General features: G+C 52.6%; 3 protein-coding genes and 4 non-coding genes across 10 annotated transcripts in view; 5 read left to right on the forward strand and 2 right to left on the reverse strand.

Annotated features, from left to right (window-relative positions):
- The first annotated feature begins 844 nt into the window (after positions 1–844).
- On the forward strand, positions 845–951 carry LOC125996001 (U6 spliceosomal RNA). The gene has a single exon (XR_007491198.1). It is a non-coding gene; the product is annotated as a U6 spliceosomal RNA (small nuclear RNA).
- A 1,648-nt stretch (positions 952–2,599) lies between these two features.
- On the reverse strand, positions 2,600–7,128 carry RAB34 (RAB34, member RAS oncogene family). Of its 3 annotated transcripts, none has more exons than XM_049772569.1 (10): positions 6,944–7,128; positions 6,615–6,706; positions 4,648–4,713; positions 4,445–4,546; positions 4,277–4,341; positions 4,118–4,169; positions 3,860–3,941; positions 3,695–3,785; positions 3,060–3,167; positions 2,600–2,973 (listed from the first exon to the last, which is right to left on the reverse strand). In XM_049772569.1, the coding sequence occupies exons 1-10, from the start codon at positions 6,995–6,997 to the stop codon at positions 2,906–2,908; spliced, it is 780 nt and encodes a 259-aa protein (XP_049628526.1). In that variant the 5' UTR covers positions 6,998–7,128; the 3' UTR covers positions 2,600–2,905. The 3 variants fall into 3 exon arrangements, with proteins under 3 accessions (XP_049628526.1, XP_049628521.1, XP_049628532.1); XM_049772564.1 differs by having other exon boundaries at positions 4,648–4,716; XM_049772575.1 differs by lacking the exon at positions 4,648–4,713.
- A 2,015-nt stretch (positions 7,129–9,143) lies between these two features.
- Positions 9,144–17,248, forward strand: part of RPL23A (ribosomal protein L23a) — a 130,740-nt gene continuing 122,635 nt past the window's right edge. The window contains exons 1-5 of one of the 2 annotated variants that reach the window (XM_049772741.1): positions 9,144–9,190; positions 9,660–9,843; positions 11,670–11,846; positions 12,678–12,747; positions 12,939–12,992. In XM_049772741.1, the coding sequence (XP_049628698.1) occupies positions 9,166–9,190; positions 9,660–9,843; positions 11,670–11,846; positions 12,678–12,747; positions 12,939–12,953 (471 nt within the window). In that variant the 5' untranslated portion in view covers positions 9,144–9,165 and the 3' untranslated portion in view covers positions 12,954–12,992. Of the gene's footprint in view, positions 9,191–9,659; positions 9,844–11,669; positions 11,847–12,677; positions 12,748–12,938; positions 12,994–17,248 lie in introns of those variants that run through there. The other variant, XM_049772740.1, reaches the window with a different exon arrangement.
- On the forward strand, positions 9,523–9,590 carry LOC126030344 (small nucleolar RNA SNORD42). The gene has a single exon (XR_007503107.1). It is a non-coding gene; the product is annotated as a small nucleolar RNA SNORD42 (small nucleolar RNA).
- LOC126030512 (small nucleolar RNA Z17) lies at positions 11,515–11,585 on the forward strand. Its single transcript, XR_007503127.1, has one exon. It is a non-coding gene; the product is annotated as a small nucleolar RNA Z17 (small nucleolar RNA).
- LOC126030352 (small nucleolar RNA SNORD42) lies at positions 12,541–12,603 on the forward strand. The gene has a single exon (XR_007503108.1). It is a non-coding gene; the product is annotated as a small nucleolar RNA SNORD42 (small nucleolar RNA).
- On the reverse strand, positions 13,679–15,437 carry TLCD1 (TLC domain containing 1). Its single transcript, XM_049772593.1, has 4 exons — positions 15,135–15,437; positions 14,711–14,793; positions 14,535–14,617; positions 13,679–14,196 (listed from the first exon to the last, which is right to left on the reverse strand). The coding sequence occupies exons 1-4, from the start codon at positions 15,326–15,328 to the stop codon at positions 13,813–13,815; spliced, it is 744 nt and encodes a 247-aa protein (XP_049628550.1). The 5' UTR covers positions 15,329–15,437; the 3' UTR covers positions 13,679–13,812.

Consider the following 17,248-nt stretch of genomic DNA (forward strand, 5'->3'; position numbering starts at 1 on the left):
TCCTGGCAGGTTCGGGGGACCATGTGGAATGCCAGAAATTGAACCAGGGTCCATCAAGGGTTGACCACATGCAAGGCAAACACATAACCGTTGGGCTATTTTTTTTTTTATTTTAGTTTTTGAGTCACACCCGCCAGTGCTCAGGGGTTACTCCTGGCTCCTTGCTCAGAAATCACCCCTGGCAAGCACGGGGGACCATATGGAATGCTAGGATTCGAACCAACATCCTTCAGCATGAAAGGCAAATGCCTTACTTCCATGCTATCTCTCTGGCCTCCTCTATTTTCTATTTTTTTAAATAACTTTGCTTTTGGTCATCTTGAACAAATGTATTATGATCAGTTATGTCAACTATGTGATGCATTTTCCTTAAATAAATTTAATTTTTTTAAGGATGAGTTAAATACAGTTAAAAAAAAAAAAGGTGCGAGAGGGGTCAGAGTGGTGGCACAAGCGGTAAAGTGTCTGCCTTGCCCCACTAGCCTAGATGGACCTTGGTTCGACACCCCCAGAATCCCAAATGGTCCCCCAAGCCAGGAGCGATTTCTGAGCCAGGAGTAACCCAAGCATCACTGGGTGTGGCCCCCCCCCCCAAAAAAGGGTGTGAGACTGGTAATTGTTTGCTTTTTTTTGGTTTTGGGGCCACACCCAGCATTGCTCAGGGGTTACTCCTGGCTGTCTGCTCAGAAATAGCTCCTGGCAGGCACGGGGGACCATATGGGACACCGGGATTCGAACCAACCACCTTTGGTCCTGGATTGGCTGCTTGCAAGGCAAACGCCACTGTGCTATCTCTCCGGGCCCTAATTGTTTGCTTAGGCCCAACAAAATATGGGGGAAATAGGTGCTCGCTTCGGCAGCACATATACTAAAATTGGAACAATACAGAGAAGATTAGCATGGCCCCTGCACAAGGATGACACGCAAATTCGTGAAGCATTCCATATTTTAAAGAAAAATATGGAAAAAAATTAAAAAATATATATGGGGGAAATAGAAAAAGCCTTACCAACTTTGGGCTCTAGGCATACTAGGTTGTCCTACCCGAATTATCCTCTGTGGTCCCAGTAAAATTTTTTTGTACAATTGCTATTGTTGGTGTCAGGTTTCTGTAGTTAGAGATTCTGGTTTCTGTGCATATCCTACATCAAAGTCTCACATTTTTTAGTATGTGTGTTGTTTTTGTTTGACCACATCAACAGGGCTCTGCATTCAGGAATCCCTCCTGGCAAATTCAGGGACCTATTGAATACGGTGGATAAAACTTGGGTCATCTCTGTGCAAGGCAAGCATTCTGCTTACTGTACTAACTCTACGGCCCTACATGTATAGTTTTGGACTACATTTGGCACTGCTTTTAGGTTTCTCAGAGTAGTGTCCTCTAAGACCATGCTTTGCTTGGGACTGAATCAGACCTTCTGTATGCAAAATATGCACTTGGCTTATTGTGCTATCTAGTTCTTATTTTAATCATGTTTTAACATATAAAAATAGAACTATTTGAGGCTAGAGTGATAGCACAGCAGGTAGGGTGTTTGTTTGCTTTATACTCAACTGACCCGGGTTCCATCCACGGCATTCCATATAGTCCCTAAGCCTGCCAAGAATAATTCCTAGGCACAGAACAAGGAGTAAACCCTGAGCAACCTTTAAGCACAGCTGCCGGGTATAACCCCAAAACAAAACAAAACAAAAAATCAAATAAAAGAAAAAAGAACTTTTTTTTAAAAAAAAAAAGAACTACTTATAATTTTACATTTTGATTTATTTTGTTTGGGGGTCACACTCAGTGGTGTTCTGGATTTATCCTGGCTCTGTATTCAGGGATCACTTCTGGCTGGTTCAGGGAACAAATGGGTGCTGGGGATTGAACCAGGTTGAATCCATGCAAGACAAACACCCTTACTATTGATCTGGCCCTAACGGTAGAAATTTTTGTGTGTGTGTGGTTTTTGAGTCACACCCGGCAGTGCTCAGGGTTATTCCTGGCTCCAGGCTCAGAAATTGCTCCTGGCAGGCACAGGGGACCATATGGGACGCTGGGATTCGAACTGATGACCTGCATGAAAGGCAAACGCCTTACCTCCATGCTATCTCTCCAGCCCCTAACGGTAAAAAAAAATTGTTGTTTTTTTTTTTTGTTTTTGGGCCACACCCGGCAGTGCTCAGGGGTTACTCCTGGCTGTCTACTCAGAAATAGCTCCTGGCAGGCACGGGGAACCATATGGGACACCAGGATTCAAACCAACCACCTTTGGTCCTGGATTGGCTGCTTGCAAGGCAAACGCCGTTATGCTATCTCTCCGGGCCCAACGGTAGAAATTTAAGGTAGGAACCCAACCCAATTATCTAATAAGTATAGCTCCAGCTCCACCCCACCCCCAACTTGGTCTGTTAGCACTTAGTAAGCAAGAGTCCAGGGACCAATAGTTTGGTGGTTTTTTGTTTTGTTTTGTTTTGTTGGTTTTTGGGCCACACCTGACAGTGTTTGCATACAAGGCAAATATCCTACTATTGTTCTATCATTCCAGCCCCCAAGACCAATATTTGACCAGGACAATCACATCCCTCGCCTCCAACAAAAGACATGAGCCCCAAATTGTGAATAATAGATTTTAATGCATAAGGCACAATGTGAGGCTAGAATCCTCAGGTATTCTCATATCTAAAAGGCCCAGGAGGCTGAGCAAAGTCACCAGGTTGCTTCCCATTGCTAGGAAGCCTGAAAAGCCCTAGAAAAGGGGGCGCCATCAAAGTTTTGGCATGATGCCTTAAGGCAGGAAGTGACTAGTATGGTCCCAATACCCCCCTGAGTACTGGTCACTGAGGGGCAGCTCTTTGGTCTGAAAACTGAGTCAGTGCTAAGACCAGGGTTGGATGGGTCTCTGGATAGTCCCCTCCTGTCTCAGTGGCAACAGGTGGGTTTCTTCTTGCTGGCAGTTAGATAGAGGTTGCTGTCATCACTGTTGATGCCTGCAGACAAAGGTAGGAAATATGTGGAAGTGAGCATCACAGATGCCCTAATGTTCTCCACTACCCTTGTCCAGGCAAGCACTCACGGACAACATCTGCGATGCGCCGGGCTCCTGATTTTTCTAGCTCAGCCAGCACATTCGCTTCAAAGGTCAGTGCCGCAACACGGAAGAAGAATTCCCGAACATTTTCACCTGTCAAAGAACAGACAGGTGGTCATGGGTAGTTTCAACTTTGGGTCCCTAGCAAGCTGAAGGGAGAAGAAATAGGCAGCAAGAAATACCATGGTGTGGCCAGCGTGGTGGCTCTAGAGGTAAGGTGTCTGCCTTGCCAGCACTAGCCTAGGACGGCCCGCAGCTTGATCCCCCGGCGTCCCATATGGTCCCCCAAGCCAGAAGCTACTTCTGAGCGCATAGCTAGAAGTAACCCCTGAGCGTCACCGGGTGTGGCCCAAAAACAAAAACAAAAACAAAAAAAAAAAAGAACTACCATAGCAGGCTGGAGTGGCAGCACAGTGGTAGAGCATTTGCCTTGCACAGGTTCGACCTAGGACACACCTGGGTTCATCTATATGGTCCCCCGAGCATCCCATATGGTCCCCCAAGCCAGGAGCCATTTCTGAGAGCAGAGCCAGGAGTATCCTTGAGCCCCGTTGGGTGTGCCCCCCCCCCCCCCGCAAAAAAAAGAGCTACCATGGCCAGGCTTGAAGCCTCTGACTTACCAGTGAGAGATGAGACTGCCCAGTACTCCGCCTTCATCTCCTGGGCTACACGAAGGGCATCTTTCTCCATTAGCACATACTGAGCAGGAGTCTGTGGGACAGTCAGAGTCATTGGCAGAAGATTCCCCTCAGGCAGTGGGGCAGCCCCTCCACTGGCACACTCACACTCAGGTCCTTCTTGGAACCCACAAGAAAAAGCAGCACACTGGAGGGGTCGTTCTCCTTAAGGGCATCTGCCAGCCACTGCCTGCCAAAGAATATGGATAGTGAGGATTAGGAGCTGGCGAGGCTTCTCCACTCACACAGTGAGCTAGACGCACCCTCTCTCCCTCTGAAAATTAGTCTTCCTGCTATGCCCAAGAATAAGCCTCTTCTCTGACAGCTGTTCTTCCCAGATTCCCCAGGCTACATCAGGATACCTACTTGGTATGTTCCAAAGAAGCCACATCATTTAGGTTGAAGACAATAATGACAGCTGGAAGACAGATGAGATCTAGTGTTGACATAACTAGCTCATTGTCACACTTCACACCCAAAGCCCGAGATTTGAAACCAAGTGGGCCCCTTTACCCACCCCCTTACCTTGAGCTCCTCGGTAGTAGGTTGATGCAATGCATTTGAACCTCTCCTGGCCAGCGGTATCCCAACTGGGAGGAAAGGGGGGTGAAACACAGGTGCTGTGAGGAGGCAGGGCTGAGGGGGCATCATGGCAGGGAGGAGGAATAGCTGGAAGGGAGAAGAACAACTCACAGCTGCAGGCTGAAGGGGACCCCTAACACCTCAAATCGTTCCATTTCGAAGTCCACGCCAATGGTGGCCTTGTAATTCTTATCAAAGGTGTCCTTGCAGAACCTGAGGGGTACACATGCTCTGCTCCTGAATGCTGTCCACCAGCCAAAGTCTGGCCCCTCCTTTGCCCAGGCCCATCCAGTTCAGCTCCAGCATGCCCTTACCTATTAATGAGACACGTCTTCCCCACAGACAGGTCCCCCACCACAATCACCTTGGAAATCTTAAATCTGCTGGATGGGACCAGAGAGAGAGAGAGTACAGGAGTAAGGCCTTACATAAAGCTGACAGGAATTTGAGCCCCCAAGTACTTCCATTAGGGATCCTTGAGTGCAGAACCAGGAGTAAGCCCTGTGTACTGCTGGGTGTGGCTCAAAACAAAAAAACCACTGAACACTAGTGGGTAAGAAGTAGACACCAGGGGCCGGAGAGATAGCATGGAGGTAAGGCGTTTGCCTTTCATGCAGGAGGTCATCGGTTCGAATCCCGGCGCCCCATATGGTCCCCTGTGCCTGCCAGGAGCAATTTCTGAGCCTGGAGCCAGGAATAACCCCAGAGCACTGCCAGGTGTGACCCAAAAACCAAAAAAAAAAAAAAAAAAAAAAAAAAAAGAAGTAGACACCAACTTATTCACCTGAGTTTGATGCTTTTTTGGGGAACGTGGTAGGCATCACAAACCATGCTTTGAGCTCAGGAATTGCTCCTGGCAGTGCTGAAAGATCATGAAGTGCTAGGGATCAAACCCTGGTCTCCTGGTTGCAAAACATGCATTCATGAGGCCGTAGTACAGCATGTAGGGCACTTGCCTTGCATGAAGTTGACCCAGGTTTAATCCCTGGCACCCCTTTGGTCCCTCATGTACACCAAAAGTGATCCCTAAGTGCAAAGACAGGAGTAACTCTTCAGTATCTTTGGGCAAAAACAAATAAACCATGCACTCAGCCCTTTGAGCTCTCTCCAGTCACTTCCATCTTTTTTTTTTTTTTTTTCTGTTTACAGAAAGTCAGATGTACCCAGGTTGGGGTTACTTATAAACACCAGGTTCCCAGACAGCTTTCCTGGATAGATGTGCTAGGGAGGAATGTTTGATGCTTCAGTGTCAGAAACATGAATTTGAATCCCAGCTCTTATATGTATTAGTTGTGTGACTTTGTACAAGTTACTTGCCTGAGTTTCATCTTCAACATCAACCAACTTAGTTGAAACTTAGTATATAGTATCCCTCTCCCCTCAATCTTTCTCCCTTCTTCCCCAAATCTGATTGTTCTATAGGGAGCTGATGTTTTCCAGAAAGAGAGAGTTGTGCCTGGTAAGATAGCACAAGGAGGTAAGGTGCTTGCCTCGCACACAGCCAATCAAACCTGTTTCAATCCCTAACCTATCCAGCCAATAAGCCTTGCACACGGCCAGGTATGGCTGATCACTCGATCTCCCAAATGACAATATATATTACCAGAATACAAATGCTCAACTAATGGTGGCCACTGTTAATAATGTTACTGTTTTTGCTTTTTGGAAACGGGGATCAGTCCCAGTAGTGCTTGGGGACCATGTGTCAGGGATGGAACTTGGGTCTCAAGACAAGCAAAGCATGTTGTCTAGTTTTTGGTACCACTTCTTTTTTTATCCCATCTTTTCTCCTAGGGCTTATCACAATTCTGTTGCAAATATACAGAGGAATAAAAAGTGGGGAGGAGGGGTTGGGGAGATAGAATAGTAGGCAGGGAACTGGCCCTGCATGCCGTGGACACACCTTCAGTGCCTGGAGCTAATGCCGTGATCCGCCAGGAGAGATGCTGTTAAAGCCCAGAAACGGGACAAAAGCAAGGTTGAAAATCGGAGCTAGCGGCCGGGGAGATAGCACAGCGGTAAGGTGTTTTGCCTTGCACAAAGCAGATCCAGGATGGACGGTGGTTCGAATCCTGGCATCCCATATGATCCCCCGTGCCAAGCAGGAGTGACTTCTCAGCACAAGAGCCAGGAGTAACCCCTGAACACCGCCGGGTGTGACCCAAAAACCAAAAATAAGAAAAAAATCAAAATTGGAGACTGTGGAAATGGAGCCTCGAGTGGTGGTGGTTTCAGCTTTCCTTCCTTTCTTTGGGTGGATGTTGGGGTGTCGCCAACTCACCCCACGGTGCCTGTCCGGTGCTCCTGGCAGGCGCAAGTGACTCGGGGATGGAAGTCTTTGTGCACGTGCAGAGCGGCCTCCCTCTTCTGGCACTGCGAGGCAGGAAAGACAACGGGCTCACCCACTCCTGGCTCGGGGCCCGCCAGCAGGCAGGCAGGCAGGCAGGCAGCCGCGGGCGAGGGGTGCCACCCGAGGGAGCGGAGCGGACCTCCCAGAAGCAGTCGGCCTAGCTGGGAGGCAGGGCCGGGCCGATCCTCCGAGCCACGGAGCCGCCTCCTCCGCCCACGCCCGCCGCCGGCGCCTGAGCCCGACGTGGCCCTGGAGCCTACCTGGGGCAGCTCGGCCAGGACGCGGTCCCTCCGCACCGGCGCCAGGAGGTTCATCGTGCCCGCCGCCTGGGCCTTGCGAGGCGCCCGGGGAGGGTGGGGAGCCCCGACTCGCCCCGGCGACCCGCGTCCGCGGAGACCCGACGATCACCCGCGACCGAGGCGTCCCGACGATCACTCGGGGCCACGGCGAGCCTTCGGGAGCCCGCGGCCTCGGGGACGCGACGACCACTGCGGGCCACGGCGAGGACACGATCACCCGCGGCCGGGGCGAGCCCACGATCACCCGGGCCCGGGGCGTCCCGAAGATCACTCGGGGCCGGGGCGGTTCCTCGGCCTCCAGAGGGGCACGGGGAGGCTCGTCGGGTGGGGGCCGGGCCCGCGCAGAACCCACGATAACGCGGGGCCGGACCGTGCCCACGATGACCCGGGGCCGCGGAGCCCCGACGACCGCCCGAGCTGGAGGCGGCCCGACCATCACAGAGCGGCCCGGGGGCGCGGGGCGGCCCCGCCACCGGGGTCAGAGTGGCCGGACGGCGCCGCGAGGCCTGCGGGCGGCGGGCTGCTGGACTGGTCCACCCGCCGCACCCACCGCCAGCTCCGTAACTTGATCCCCGGAAATTCCTGGAGAAGGGCCTCCCCCCCCCCCCGCCCCGGCTTCCCCCTTTCCTCCCCCGGGCTCCTCTCCAGCTCCCCTGCACCAGCCTCACTCACCCCGCACCTGGATGGCCTCCTGGCCCGGCTGGACCCTGCCCAGAGGCGAAGCCCCTAGGCCGCTCCCCCGGCGCCTCCCCGGGACCCTGACCCCGCCGCCTGCGCGAAGGGGAATCGGGGCTTCGCTCGCAGCATCTGGGCTGCGCCTGGATCCCACTGGGAGGGGAAAGGGGGAGAGCAGGGGCCCAAAGAGAGGCGGCGCTTCGCGCCTCGACTCCAGGCCAAGATCCTGACTCACAGACTCTGCCCCCGCTCGCCCTTGGAGTCTGGGAGAGGGGAGGTGGCGGGCGGAGGGGAAGGGATGCCCACCGCGGGAGAGACGTTCCCTGCCCAGTCTGCTGCAGGGCCTGGGGAAGGGGAGGCTAAGACCGAGCAGCCTCCATCAGTGGAGGAGAAAGGTTGGGAGAGGGCCCGGCTCTCCCTTTCCAGGAGGTTAGCACTTTGGGGCTAACTAGACTCCCCTTAAATAGAGGTATTCTTCTCTGTCCCCATTGGGCCCAGGTTTAACCAGGCTTAACCCAGGGAACGTTCTTCCCCAGGACGACTTGCAGCTCTGCACAACAGAGGACAAATGTCATCTTCAAATAGGAAATCTGGTTGACTAAGGGGAGAGCAAAGACTGAAAGCCAGTGGTGGGGTATGGACACAGACCCTCAGAGAAACTGAGCACTGAGTTACTCAAGACAGCTTGCTGCTGTCAGAGTGAAGCATTACCTGAAATAGCGAATACTAAAAAAGATATCTGTGCGCAGGGTGTAGACGACTTGGTGTCTGTCCTCAAGACTAGTAGGTAAAGCATGAAATCTGCATCAGATAGGCAGATGTGAGCCCTCCCCTCTGGTCCCTCGGACACTTTGCCATTTTCTTTCTTTTCTTTTTTCTTCTTTTTTTTTTTCGGGCCACACCGTTTGACGCTCAGGGGTTACTCCTGGTTATGCGCTCAGAAGTCGCCCCTGGCTTGGGGGACCATATGGGACGCCGGGGAATCGAACCGCGGTCCTTCCTTGGCTAGCGCTTGCAAGACACACACCTGACCTCTAGCGCCACATCAGTCACTCTTACTTACTCCCTTCTAGCAATCTCTCACTTTCACAGATGTTCTCAGGATTTATCAAACTTTCTAGAACTTTACCTCACTCTCCTTGCATTAACCTATTAAAGCTTTAAGTGTCAATGTGTGCAACCTTCTTTCCTGAGATAGGAAGTCAGTCGTTCAAGGTGCGGAGCGCTCAGGACCGGAGACCTGAACAGCGCTTGGCTATAGCATCCACCTCAGCAGCTATACACGTGTCCCCCAGAAACTACAACTCCCAAGAACCTTTGGTACCTCACGAGAGGCGTGGTGCGCATGCCTCGTCTCACTCGGGAAAGCAAACCGAACTAGCATTCCCGGCGTGCGTTGCGCCGTCCGATGACCCAATCAGCTCTTCGCAGGAAACATCGCGAGACTTTAGGGTCGCGTCGGCGCTATAAGCCCGTGGGAACAGACTTCGGAAACCCTTTCTACGAAGATGGCGCCGAAGGCCAAGAAGGAAGGTATGTGCCGTGTCTGGGGTCTTCTTAACTGCTGGTTTAGGGAGTCCCTCAGAGTAGCAGACTGAGTCGGCAGTATTTGTGCTTAACTAGTCCGCGGTGGCAGCTCCGAGGCAGCTCCGCGGAATTTGGCCACTCCGCGGAGCGCGTGGGCCCGGCCACATGGCCCGGGCTGCCATGATCTTAGCCCGGGTTAAGCGGGCCAGCCCAACCGGCATCAAGCGCCGGGGAATGCTGGAGCTGACTCAGCCGGCCACGAAGACTCCCTAAGATGTTCTGCTTTATAATGCTAGATGGGAGTTAGCTTTTTAATTACGCTAGGCTCTTCCCGTGCCGTGCACATGATGGAAAAATATTTAATATCCTGAGACTGGTGATGTTTCCAAAGGAACCACTGATGCACGCTTGTCTAGGGGGGCAGACAAGATCGGTTTCTTTCTCCTGCAATCTTAAAAGTCCTTTTCCTTCTCAGCTCCTGCACCTCCCAAAGCTGAAGCCAAAGCTAAAGCTTTGAAGGCTAAGAAAGCCGTCCTGAAAGGTGTTCACAGCCACAAAAAGAAGAAGATCCGAACATCACCCACCTTCCGAAGACCCAAAACTCTGAGGCTGCGAAGGCAACCCAAATATCCTCGGAAGAGCGCCCCTAGGAGAAACAAGTCAGTATTGCCGCATCCTGATGAAGAATTCGTTCTTGATCACGTCTACACAGACGCCTAGATCTTGGGTTCTCAAACATGGTGTGGGCTGGAGCGAAGGTACAACGGGTAAGGCGCGTGCTCTGCACTGTCACTCGACTCGGGTTTGATTCCCAGCGTCTCACGCTGCCTCGAGTAACACCAGGAGTGATTCTAATTCCTGAGTGCAGAGCCAGGAGTAACCCCTGAGCATGGCTGGGTGTGGCTCAAAAAACCATATTGCTGTACCTAACACTGGGGATTGGAGAAGGCCTTGTCCTGGGAATCCAACACAGGGTATTTAAGAACACATGAGGAAGGGGAAAAAAAAAACACAAGGAACCTTTTACCTTTTTTTTTCCTTCAAAGTATTGGCAGGAATTGCCAATACAGGTATTTCAAGGTCCTGTCAAACCAAAATAAGTAGCTGTAAAGGTTAATAAGTTTTTTCAGGCTGATGGAGGTTTTATGCTTAATTTTCTTGGGGATATAAACTAAGTTTAGAGTTGTCTGTTGTCTTGAATATTAGACTTAGGTATAGCTTTTAATGATGGGGATATGTAGAGAAGAGGGTGATTTCTTTTGGGGGGGATTTATGGATGCTGGGTAACTGTGTGCTCTGCCTGCTCTACAAGCGCTCCAGCTCCCTCCCCGAAAATTTTAAACCATTGGGGTAAATAAGCAGAAAGTTAGAGAACTTGAGGATGTAGTTGTCAAACAATTGGGAGTTCAGCTGGAGTGACAGTATAGCAGGTAGGGAGCCTACCTTGCACACAATTGAGCTGTTTTGTTCCTTGGCATCCCAAGCCCACCAGGATTGATCCCTATGGGCAGGGTGCATAGTAAGCCCAGATCACTGCTTGTATGTGGCCCCACATACAAAAAAAAAAAAAACCATAATACTAGCTAGTCATGGCAGTGGTAATAGTTGCCTCCAGTGGCTGTCTGGACTTACTGCTTTCTCAAAAATAGTTGGTATATGAAGAAAAGCATTAAAGCTTTACATCATAGTATGGACTGGGAATGAGGATGATTGAGAAGATACTATACATTTGAGCATTAAACAAGGAATGCCCAAGAGTTGATGGACTTTTTTTTCCTTTTTGGTTTTTGGGTCACACCCAGCAGCGCTTAGCACTCAGGGGGTTACTCCTGGCTCCAGCTCAGAAATCTCTCCTGGAAGGTTCAGGGGACCGTATGGGATGCTGGGATTTGAACCAATGACCTGCATGAAAGGCAAACGCCTTACCTCCATGCTATCTCCCCGGCCCCATATTGATGGACTTTTAAGTCAACAGTAGCCTGAGTTTCAAGAGCTTTGTGCTTTTGGGGTAAGCTGTTTAACATCTCATTTCATATTGTTTCCAAGTTTTGTCCTTTGAAAAACTTGATGTTGGGAGCAGGAGTGATAGTACAGTGGGTATGGCATATGTACATCTGGGATGCTCCCCAGCATCCCAGATGTTCCCCCAAGCCCACTATGAATGATTCCTGAGAATGGCACCATGAATGAATAACTCCCTAGCATCACTAGGTGTGGCCAAGAAAGGTTGATGTTAAAGGGAAATTGATTGTTTAAAGGGTGAAAGTTTTGAAATGAATGGGTTCTGTTCTGCCCGACCCCAAGCTGAGGCTCCAGGTCCCTGGTTTCAGGGTGCAGATGATGACATTGTTAAGCGACCAAAGTCTGAAAACCTGATTGCTAACTCATTGTCTGATGCAGCTGGTTTCTCATGGCATCCTTCTCTTGAGAATAAGGCATTTCTTTTGGGACAAGAGTAGCTGACCTCATTTTCCTTATTCCACAGGCTTGACCATTATGCCATCATCAAATTCCCTCTGACCACTGAGTCGGCCATGAAGAAGATAGAAGATAACAACACACTCGTGTTCATTGTGGATGTCAAAGCCAACAAACACCAGATTAAACAGGCTGTGAAGAAGCTCTATGACATTGATGTGGCCAAGGTCAACACCCTGATTAGGTAAGTGGGGCACCAGGAAATGTGGATGGTTTTGAAATTTGATGCTTCTTTGAAGTATCACAAAACTTGATTAAGATTTGGTTTAACAGGTTGACATTGGCACATAGTCTCGGGCTCACATTGTATAGGCTATAAAGTAATTTGTAAAATGACCTGGCATAACAAAGCTTGTGTAGTTGAAATTTGTTTCTTACTGATAATTTTTGGGGGGTTTGGGCCAACCCAAGAATGCACACACATCCCCGAGAGGTGTTCAGGGGAGCCATACACGTGCTGGGGATCGAACTCATCATGCTTTATCCACTACTTTGTGGCCCCAACTAATACATTTATTAAGTTGCTTATTGGGAAGAAATTATTAAATATGGTAAGCTCAAATTGCAGTGCTGGGATGTCAACATGTTAAGCAATTAATCATTTTCAATTCTCTACCTTGAAAAATACCTTTGTGGTGGGCTGGAGTGATAGTATAGTGGGTAGGAAACTTGCCTTGTACATGGCTGATCCAGTTTTGGTCCCTGGCATCCCATATGGTCCCCCAAATCCTGAGCATAGCCTGGTGTGTCTTCAAAACACCAACCTGTGGTATTTCCTATTAATAAATAACTGACATTGGCCTGGAGAATACATGCTTTGCACGTATAGGTTGTGGGTTCCATCCCTAGAATTACAAATAGTCTTGTGACTTATCTTTGCGCAAGTGATGGAAAAATAACTTTGGAAAAGAATGACATCGACAAAGGAACCACTGATGCGCTTCAGTTAGGAATGGGGGCAAGGCTGTGGGGTCAGTGAGTATAGTTTAGACTTAAGGTTTCTTTTTCTACACAGACCTGATGGAGAGAAGAAAGCATATGTTCGGCTGGCTCCTGACTATGATGCCTTGGATGTTGCCAATAAGGTAAGCTTTCTTTGCTACAAACGCCTTACTGCCCACCACCCCACCCACCCACTTCTGGCATACATACTGGTGTTGCTCAGTCTTAACTCTCTGGTCCTTATCACATGTCCTCATTACCATGACATTCCAGCTCACATAAATTCTCACATTTATCTCAGCCCCAGTAACAAAAGCTCCTTTTTGTTTTTCAGATTGGGATCATCTAAACAGTCCAGCTGGCTAATCCAAAATACAAATTATTCCCCCCACTCTAAATGTTTGGTGTGAATTCCTTTTATGTGGGGGGCATGACCTCTGGTGCTATGGGATTGCTTCTTGTTCTGCACTTAAGAATTCCCAGCCATCTTGGTTGATATGCGATGGCAGGGATTGAATCTGGGCCACTTGCACTATTGTTCTGTCCTCCCTTGTGGTTTTTCTAGTCAATCTTGGGGAACATCCTGTGGTATACGCACACCTAAGTAACAGGGTTTGGGGTGGGATTTTTCATACTTAACCAGTCAGAATGTTGTCTCCAATTTAAATTCTCGAGAATTCATAAAACTATCCCAGGGCATTTGCCTTGCATGCAGCTGACCCAGGATGGACCTGGGTTCAATCTCCGGCATCCCATGTCCCCCGAGTCAGGAGCGATTTCTAGGCACGTAGTCAGGTGTGGCCCAATAAAAAAAAAAACTTTATCCCAGGCTTATGAAAACCAACACATGTTGCTTCCACTGGTTTTTGGGGTAATGCTGGATTGGGCCCATGGTTCCTTGAACTATATTTTTGTGGCCCCAATATCCAGTTAATTAGCATACATTTCAGGGTAGTGTGGATTGGCTAGTTTTGAGTAGCACCTAGTCCCCACACCCATCTATCCGGTCTGACCTGTCTGCTTACCTCACCCCTTGCCCAAGAAAGGACAAGGACTTCAGAGGAGTGCTTTCATTAATTAGTGTTTTCAATGATGGGTGCAGGCTTGAAAGGTGGAAGGCAGGCCCTGGGCTTGGGGCCAAGTCTCATCTCAGTTCGAGTAGAGTGGGCTCAGCTGTCCTTGCCACATATCCAATCTCAGGCACTACCTCACTCAGTTAGGAACTTGTCTTTGTGTTGCTGGTTGTGGGTGCGTTGAGGACAGAAGTCAGAGCGGAGGAGGCGGGAAAAGTAGATGAGGATCATGACATCCAGCATTAGCAGAATACCCAAGAGAAAGGTACCCAGTGTCTTCTGGCCGGCATAACCCAGGAAGAAATGGGTAAGGTAGGCCTGAGGAGCCAGGCGGAAGAGAAAGTACATGACCAAGTTGACATACTTGTTGACCCGATAAAGGATGTGGTCCTGGGCATTGTTGATTTTCATCATCATGCGGATGGTGAGGAAGATGTTGCTGACCTCCACTAGCAGTGTTAAGACGCCCCCACCAACAAAGCGTTTCCAAAAGATGCCTGAAAAGAAGGCACCCATGGCCTAGGAAACAGTTGAGACACATTTAATCCAAACAATGGGACTTGAAAGTTGTTGGATCACCACCTACTCCCACTAGAACAGGGCCAAAAAATTATCTTCTAAAAATAGTTTACTTGGTTATTTTCCCCCCTGCCTACAGGTTGTGGTGGGGTCTTCAGTCTGAGGTGATCTAAATTAGGTCATTAGTGGCCTCAATCAGGTAGCCCAAAGCAGCAACTATGGCTGGGTGAGGAAGTGTTGAACTGGGTTTAGATATAAGTGCTTCGTGACCCCACCCCACGCGTGTGCACAGCAGGCTCGAAAGTCAGCTCACTACTAGGCTGCTAGCAGCTGCTTACCATGACATGATGGACCAGATATTCCCAAGAAGCTCGCGCCTGGTGACTAACCACAATGTCCACTGTATCGTGAATGAAGTAGCCTGCCAGGTGGTAGTGGGGAGAGGTCAGGAAAGGCACAGTAGGAGAAGGTCGTACCCCCATCCCACAAATCTGTTTTCTCAGTAAACACTTACCTGCGGAGAAGCAAACAAGCCAGTAGCCAGAAAGCGACCACGCCATCTCAATCTCCACCAGCATCTCGGGCGTTTGCCATAAACTGGAAGGCGAGAAGCCAGGCAAGGCACTCCTAGCTTCCCCAAAGACCCTCTTTTCTCCCCAGACCCCACTCCGTCCCGGGGGAGAGTCTGGGCGAGCGCGATTGGCTAGCTGGGGAGCGAGGAGGGGCTTGGCGGCCACCCAGGTGTCTCCCGTTTCCCACAAGAGTCCCCCCTCTGCCCCGGGGCCACCGCCACCCGTGGTTGGTCAGCATTCCAAACTGGGAATCAGGTGAGATAGATGGCTCGCTTCAGCCAGCCAGCCGGGAGAGGGAGGGAGAGAGAAAGAAAGGACCTCGGGTCCCCCGAGCCACCGTCCCTGCCGGCTGGGTCCTGCACTCACCACAGCAGCGCCCAGATGCCGGACACGATGGAGTGGGCGAAGGAGACGAGCAGGTTGTGCCAGCGCCAGGTGCGCAGGGGGTCGGCGCGCACGTGCGCGGGCAGGGGCAGCCGGCAGAGCGCGCGCCGCAGCGCCCGGAAGGTCAGCGTGGCGCCCAGGAGCAGCGGCAAGGCGGGGTGCAAGAGCGGGGGCATGCTGGCCTCCCGCCCGCCCGTCCGTCCCCTCGGCGGCCTCCTCGCGGCGGGCTGTGCGGAGCGGAGCGGAGCGGACCGGGCGCTTCTCGGGCCACTCGCAGCCGGCCGCCTCTCCGGGCTCTCGCCGAGCCCTCTAGGCCCCTTGGCTCCTCCCGCGCCGTCCCCTCCCCGCGGGCCTCGGCCCCGGCCCCGCCCCGGCCGCTGCCCCCGCCTCCCCGGCGCCTTCTCCCGGGGGCTCCGGGGCCCCGCCTGGCCCGGGCCGCCGAGGGCGCGAAGGGCTGCTCCCGGGGGGCGCCGCCACTCGGGCTCCCGCAGCCGGCGCCTCCCGACCGCCCGCGGACCGCGCCGGGCTCGTCCGGCCTCGCGAACCTGCGTGCCCACTGTCCCCGGGGCCACCGGCTGGCTCCCCCGCCTGGGCGGGCACGGCGACGGCGACAGCTCTCCGCCCTCCACTCCCTGCTGGCCAGCGCTGGGCGGGCCCCGTCACACGCCCACGTCCTCCGGGCCCCGGGCTCCGCGGGGGGGATCGGAGCCGGGCCTCGGACCTTGAGCCCGGCCGGGCGCCGCCGGGTCGCGGCATCCCCGGGCAACTTCTCCAGGCCACGCAGCGACCTGTTGGCCCGCCCGGGAACTGCTGACTAACCGGCTGCCACGCCTCCCGCCGGCCCATCCCGGGCTCCCGGCGGGCGCGGGTCACAATCCTCCCTGTGACAGTCCCCTTCCCCGCTCCCGGCTCCCTGGGGGCTGGGCGGGAGGCGGCCCCGTCTGTCCACCGGGCAGCTGGGGTGACCCTCGCTCGCGCCACCGGCGCTTCGGCGCAGTCGCGGCTCGAGGCCGCTAGGTGGCAGCCTGCCCTCGCCGTGGCGTGGGACCGCGCTCGCCGGCCGAGGAGTTGGGGGACCGAGCGGCCCAGCGTGGGGGAGGGCGGGCGGGGAGTGGGCAGCTCTTGGGGTGCCGGGGAGGGGTGGAGCGAGTGACCAGGGCGGGCGGGCCAGGAGATTCTGGTCCTGCGAGAGAAGGAAAAGCCGGAGCTCGAGGAGCCCAAGAGCCAGGGACGGCGCACTGGGGTTGGAGTGTGTGTTCTGCCTCCCCGAGCGCTCCCAGGTTACACATGAAGCCCGGTGGGGCTCCCGGGTCATCCGAGCCCCGGTCGGTTTCTAGGCGAGGGCACGAGCGCCCCGTCCCGGGTGAGCGCCTCGAGGCCTGCGCTTCCCTGGCTCGCAGAGCAGCAGCTCGGCCCGCCAGCCGGCCTCGGCCAGAGCCAGCGACCCTTGGGCTCTCTCTGGGGTCTTTCAAGCGGTCGTTCCACATGGCGACTTCTCTCTCTCTCTTTCTCTCTCTCTCTTCTTTCTTTCCTTCCTTCCTTTCTTTCTTTTCTTTCTTTCCTTCCTTCCTTCTTTCTTTCCTTTTTTTTGTTTTTGATTTTTGGGTCACAACCGGCAGCGCTCAGGGATTCCTCCTGGCAGACTGGGGGACCCTATGGGATGCCGGAATTCGAACCACCGTCCTTCTGCATGAAAGGCAAATGCCTTATCTCTATGCTATCTCTCCGGCCCTATTTATTTGGGGGAGGGTTTGGGCCACATCTTGTGACACTCAGGGGTTACTCCAGGTTATGCACTCAGAAATCTCTCCTGGCGGGCTCGGGGGACCCTATGGGATGCCGGAATTCGAACCACCGTCCTTCTGCATGCAAGGCATGCAATGCCCTGCCTCCGTGCTATCTCTCCGGCCCCGTGGGCGACTTGTCGAGGGGCGGGGGATGGGAGCAGAAAATAAAACTTCCCTGACCCGCTCTGATACCGATGCTAACCCTCACCTAATCATTATCCTTTTGGGGGAGCTCTTGCAGAACTCAGGCGCCAGGAAGTCAAGTCACCTGGAGTTCAACTAGATTCGTATCACAAAGACTTGCTCTTC

The sequence above is a fragment of the Suncus etruscus genome, chromosome 1 (assembly GCF_024139225.1).
Source record: "Suncus etruscus isolate mSunEtr1 chromosome 1, mSunEtr1.pri.cur, whole genome shotgun sequence".
Taxonomy (NCBI): Eukaryota; Metazoa; Chordata; class Mammalia; order Eulipotyphla; family Soricidae; genus Suncus; species Suncus etruscus.

Excerpts from the sequence above, each read along its gene's own strand:
- RAB34 (XM_049772564.1), bottom strand. The coding sequence starts at position 6,997 with ATGAACCTCCTGGCGCCGGTGCGGAGGGACCGCGTCCTGGCCGAGCTG. Across the intron at positions 4,170-4,276 it reads CTACTACCGAGGAGCTCAAG|CTGTCATTATTGTCTTCAAC; the intron begins GTAAGGGGGTGG and ends TCTGTCTTCCAG. Across the intron at positions 3,942-4,117 it reads GCTTCTTTGGAACATACCAA|GCAGTGGCTGGCAGATGCCC; the intron begins GTAGGTATCCTG and ends ATTCTTTGGCAG.
- TLCD1 (XM_049772593.1), bottom strand. The coding sequence starts at position 15,328 with ATGCCCCCGCTCTTGCACCCCGCCTTGCCGCTGCTCCTGGGCGCCACG. Across the intron at positions 14,618-14,710 it reads GCTTGTTTGCTTCTCCGCAG|GCTACTTCATTCACGATACA; the intron begins GTAAGTGTTTAC and ends ACCACCTGGCAG. Across the intron at positions 14,197-14,534 it reads ATCTGGTCCATCATGTCATG|GCCATGGGTGCCTTCTTTTC; the intron begins GTAAGCAGCTGC and ends ACTGTTTCCTAG.